This window comes from Elephantulus edwardii, unplaced genomic scaffold, assembly GCF_000299155.1.
Source record: "Elephantulus edwardii isolate Elephantulus edwardi_28Jun2011 unplaced genomic scaffold, EleEdw1.0 scaffold00240, whole genome shotgun sequence".
Taxonomy (NCBI): Eukaryota; Metazoa; Chordata; class Mammalia; order Macroscelidea; family Macroscelididae; genus Elephantulus; species Elephantulus edwardii.
The window spans coordinates 2,085,942-2,091,806 of NW_006399990.1; the positions used below are offsets into that span (position 1 = coordinate 2,085,942).

The 5,865-nt window shown below is 37.7% G+C and overlaps 1 protein-coding gene across 1 annotated transcript in view; it reads left to right on the top strand.

Annotated features, from left to right (window-relative positions):
* The window catches only part of HMMR (hyaluronan-mediated motility receptor (RHAMM)), a 58,337-nt gene that overhangs the window by 39,240 nt on the left and 13,232 nt on the right, over window positions 1–5,865 (top strand). Inside the window, exons 9-11 of the mRNA XM_006898925.1 lie at window positions 626–700; window positions 820–998; window positions 1,836–1,984. Of these exons, the coding sequence (XP_006898987.1) occupies window positions 626–700; window positions 820–998; window positions 1,836–1,984 (403 nt within the window). The remainder of the gene's footprint in view (window positions 1–625; window positions 701–819; window positions 999–1,835; window positions 1,985–5,865) is intronic.

The window sequence follows — 5,865 nt, forward strand, 5'->3', positions numbered from 1 at the left end:
CCTTGCTCTGTTCTGACGACTGCCCTCCTGGCCAAGTATAGGTTTCGCATTGGAACGATCAAGTGTTCTTGGATTCCCATTCTTCTCAGAGTCAGCCACAGGTTGTTGTGATCCACACAGTCAAACGCCTTTGCACAGTCAATGAAACACAGATGTACATTCCTCTGGTATTCCCTGCTTTCAGCTTAGATCAATCTACCATCAGCTACAATATCCCTGGTACCACAACCCCTTCTAAGCCCAGCCTGGACTTCTGGCAGTTCTCTGCTGATGTGCTGTTCCAGTTGTTTTTGGATAATCTTCAGTAGAATTTAATAGTATACAAAATAAAGTTTTGTTTGTGGTGGATTGAGAAAATCTGGAATTATGAAATTATTATCTCTAACATTTGCAGTACTGTAATGCCATTCTCCCTCAGTTCCCTCACAGCAGCATATGTTTGGGAAGTTTTCTTCCCTGCTCGATATTTACATATAAATCATCTTGAGAACTTACAAAATTATGGCTAGACATTTAGACTCTGCAGTTTGTCTACCTGGTAAAACAGTATCTATTACATAGTAAACATTATATGTCATTATTTCATAGATCAACTAATATGCATTACATATACAATTTTTTCTAGTGTTTCCATGGAGAAAGAAAAGCTTGATGAAAAATGTGAAACCATGAAACTCTTAGAATACATTGAAGAAATTAGGTAATAGAAATAATTTTGAATTAGACTTTTTGATAAATGTGTTCTTTTCATCATTTTTTAAAATTAATTTGCCTAAGCCAAAATATATGCAGTAGTCCAAATAATGTCTTTTCATGTAGTTCTGCATCTGATCAAGTGGAAAAATACAAGGTAGATATTGCCCAGTTAGAAGAAAATTTAGAAGAGAAGAGTCATGAAATTTTAAGCCTTAAACAATCGTTTCAAGAAAATGCTGTGATGTTGTGTAAACAAATAGAAGACCTGAATGCTAGATGTCAGCTGCTTGAAAAAGAAAAAGGTATTAAAGTGTTTCTGTTATTATTCTGTGAGTATTACATACGATTTTTAAGGAAAAATGCACTTTTGTTGTCAATCCTATTCCATAGATGACAATTTTTACTCTTGAATGTTTGCTTTCTGTTATGTCATTGCATAACTTGTCTTGATTTAATATATGCAGTTTTACAGTATTTTACTTTCTTACTTAGTTGCTATTTAGAATTGTTAGATACTATAAAATGGATTTTGGGGTCTTATTATAGATCCTACCACACTTGTTAAAAAAATTTTTTTTTCTCTAAATTACTATTCTATCACCATAACTCAGCATACTTAAGTAAATTAAAGAGAGTGCTGGTAGCCTGGTGGTAAGGAGCTGCGCCGTAATCCTGTAGCCATACAGTTCAAGTCCACCAGCTGCTTTGTGTAAAAAGGATGAGAAGTCTCCTCTCATGCACTTTCCTGCCTCTGAAAACACGCTGTGGGTCAGTTTCTACTCAACAGGACACAATAACAACATACATAAATTCTTAGCTCTTTACTAAGAGACCTTCTCATTTTGGTTCTTTGTTTATATATTAAAAGTTATTTTCAAAGATTCTGTAATTCTGATGTCCCAGTTTGGGAAGTAATAACTTAGTAGCTTCGGTTGATTCAGTAATTAGATGCAAAATGTTTCTTTAGTATCTATTTAATATACAAACTTTAGAGTTCAGGAAACGAACACTTCTCTTCCTCTTTTGGAAACCTTTAATAACATGCTGAAAATAATTTAAGAGAATATTATGTGAGTGTGGATTTCTCAAAGTAGATATTAGTATCTAGTTACACTATCTTTTATGTTTTCCCTTAATAGAAGACATGACCATCAAAGATAGAGAACAAATTGAAAATCTAAATGCTGAGATACAAGACTTAAAAGAGAAGTTTACACTTGAAAGAGAAGAACATGAAAAGCTACAGCAAAAGGAGTTACAATGTGATTCACTTCTCCAACAAGAGAAGGTAATTTATTGCTAAACACAGAAGTGTCTACTTTATGTCATCAATTTCTGCCCATATCCAGAAACCTTTAAATTATATATGTCCTTTGAGCCAATGATTCTTTTAGAATTGTATCCTGAGGAAAATAATGATAGATATGTCAAAGAGTTCAGTACAAAGATGTCCACCTCAGGGTTATTGATAGTGTGAAAAAAATTATAAGCACCATATGCCACAAAAATGGTAATCAGTTTTTTATCACTTCAGGGTGATTCTTGTGATATATTACTGTACTTTGTTAGGTGCTGTCAAGTCAATACAACTTATAACAACCCTATAAATAACAGATCTGATCCTGCCCTATACTGTGCCATCTTCAGCATCTCTGATACACTTGAACTTATACTGTGTCAGTCCATCTCAGTGAGGGTCTTTCCCTCCTTTGCTAAACAAACATTAATGATTACATTGTAGCAGAGTGCCTTATGATACAAGGAAAAATAGACTTTTAAAATCTAGATTATCTAAAGAACATACCATATAACACCAAGAGAAAAATCTGGATGTGCATATCACAAGTTGTTAATGAAGCTTCCTGCATTTCTGATGCTAACTTCTTCATGTTATCTAGCATCTCGAATTAATTATTTGCTTAACATACACATTGAGTAAGTTTGGTGAAAGGATATAACCCTGACACCTGACACACAACTTTCCTGATTTCAGACCTCTTGCTCTGTTTAAACTACTGTGTCTTAGTCTACGGACAGATTAACACATGGGCTCCATAGTTTGTTATGAGCCACACAGTTGAATGCCAGTGTAGTCAATCTTTCTGATCTTCTGTGCTTTCAGCCAAGACACATCTGACATCAGCACTGATGGATGGCCCAGTGGGTACAACAATGGGTTTAAACACAGTACTGATTGAGAGGATGGTACACACTCAGCAGTGCTTTGTTCTATTGAATATAGGGTCATCGTTAGTTAGATTCTACTCAGTGAAACCTAAAAACAACAACAAAGAAAAGTCAAAACATTTTAAAAGGGCATGAGATCAAAATAAGCAATTCTCAACAATAGACATCTGTGGAGTTTGTCTTTTTATATGACTTTCCAAAGCATCTAATCTGACTTGACCATGTGGCTGGGTGGGAATTTGCCAATAAGATGTATTAGCCTATCCACAAGGGCATTGGCCAGTCTCATCAATCTATACAGGGATTGGCAAGTCCAACCAAAATACATTCAATGGTTCCAGTATCAAATTAGACCTTTCCTACCGGCAAAGATGAGAAGCAGCAGTAAGAGAATGTAGGACACCTTTAGAACCAGACATTCTTGCTCTAGCTACAGCTAGCAGCAGCTGTAGCCAAAGCAGGGAACCAGAGAGACCTAACATTACAGGGAGCTGGCTGCCACCCTGCTCCTACCCCCAATCCCACCCTCAGACAGAACTAGAGCTAAGTTTAGAGCTTTTGCCCAAATTAGTTGATCAATTTGAGAGGAGGAAGAGAGCCAATATTAGCAGGACTGAGAACTTTGTAACACTGGCCTTAAGCTGTGAGGCTTAAGGCTGATGTACCTACAAGCACATTTTTTTTAACTCGTTGTATGCTGTTGAATTGGATCCGACTGGCACAGGAGGAGATTACCCCTCCTTCATTGGAGCATCTGGTGGATTTGAACTGTGTGCCTTCAGAATTGCAGCACAGCTTCTTGCTACTAGGCCATCAGAGCTCCCTCCAAGTACATTTTGGAAGCTATCCTGACTGTATTCTGCTATTAACTTGGATTATAACCTTTTAACTTCCCCAATAAGATTCTGTATGGTCTGTGAGCTATTGTGCTGGATTTTGGTCCCAAAAGCAGAATATAAATAGGTGTTGAAATGAATAGGAAGGGCTCTTGCTATTTTTATAACATCCAAGTACCTGTATAAAAGAAAAGAGTATTAATTCAGGAATTACTGTTGTTGTTGTTGTTGCTGCTGCTGCTGCTGCTGCTGCTGCTGCTGCTATGCACCCTTGAGTTAGAAACGTGACCCTGAAGCATATTTTCAGAAGCAGTAAATCGCATAGAAGGAAGTTTCCCATCTTTCTCCCACAGCGTATCTGATGAATTTGAACTGCATCCCTTGGGGTTAGCAGCACAACTCCTTACCTATCTTCTCTAGTCATTATCCAGCTTTCTGATATATAGCAAGTAATTGCAAAGACTTTGACCAGGATCAGGCACACCTTATTCTCCAGACTGACTTCATTGCTCTTCAGTACTTTGGAGCGGTCTCTGACAGCAGGCTTTCCCAATGCAGTTCGCCTTTTAATTTTTTGGCTGCTGGTACCAAGAGTTTTGAGTGTGGAGCCAACCAATCTAAAGCTGTTAACAATCTCAATCTCTTCACTGTCTTTCATGATCCTGCCAATCGTCCCAGAGGTAAGAATCTTTTTTTTCTTGATGTTGAGTTTCAATCCATATTGAAGGTTGAGTCCTTGACCTTCTGCAGCAAGTGCTTCAGGTCCTCCTCAGTTTCAGCAAGCAGGATTGTGTCAACTGCATAACACAGGTTGTTGATGAATCTTGCTCCAATCCTGATGCCACATTCCTTCTCATAGAGTCTATTCTCCCAGATAAGCTGTTGTGCATATAGATTGAAAAAGTATGAAGATAGGACACATCCCTGGCTTACACCCTTCCCAAATTTGAATAATGCAGTGTTTCCTTGCTCTGTTCTAAGGACTGTCTTCTCGTCCAAGTATAGATTTCCCATAAGCATGATCAAGTGTTTTGAGATTCCCATTCTTCTCAGAGTTAGCCACAGTTTGTTGTGATCCACACAGTCAAATGCCTTTTTATAGTTAATGAAACACAGATAGACATTTCTCTGGTAGTTCCTGTTTTCAGCCAAGATCTATGTAACATTAGGTATAATATCCCTAGTACCATGGCCTCTTTTAAACGCAGCTGGACTTCTGGCATTTCTCTGTTGATGTGCTATTCCAGTCGTTTTTTTATAATCTTCAGCAGAATCTTGCTTGCATGTGCTATTAATAATATTGTTCAATAAATTCCACACTCTGTTGGGTCACCTTTCTTTGGAATGAGAACAAATACAGATCTCTTCCAATCAGTTGACCAAGTGATTATCCTCCAGATTTTCTGGCACAACTTGGTGAGCACACCCAGGGTAGCGTCTCTTTGTTGAAATATGTGCTATCCAATCCTGGGGTCTTGTTTTTTTTTCCAATTCTTTCAGAGCAGCTTGAACTTCTTCCATCACAGGCTCTTGGCCATACATTGTTTCATGAAATTTTTCTGTGTCCATCAATTCCTTCTGGTACAATGACTCTGTATACTCTTTCCATCTTCTTTTAATGCTTCCTGGATGATTTTTTTACTGTATACTGAGAATACAGTACTTGATACTCAATACTGAGAAAATCGTTTGAGAAGCTGGACTATATGAACAAGAATGGGGCATCAGAAATGGAGGGAAAATAATGAACAGCCTTATGTACATTATACAACTGTGCAGAAAAGGGAGAAGACAGAGGATAATCATTAGTTTTTTCGAATTATCCCCTGAGTTTGTTACATATTTATATACATAGAGAGTACTGACAGACTACTCTTACCCCACAGACCTTACCTTTGTGGTTTCTGTTTGAATCCACCTGTGGCTTCTAGGCTTTGAAAGGATGGACAATCTCTACCGTGATTTACAGCCTCGAAAACCCAGTGGAGTCAGCTACGATCAGAACACGTTTAGATAACAAAAATGGCAAAGGAGGTTGAGTTTTCTAGTATGGAAATACAAAGGAAGAGGAACAGTTGTAAGCAGACACTGGTGATTGGGACATGGAATGTGAGAACCATGAATGCAGGAAAATTAGATATTGTTA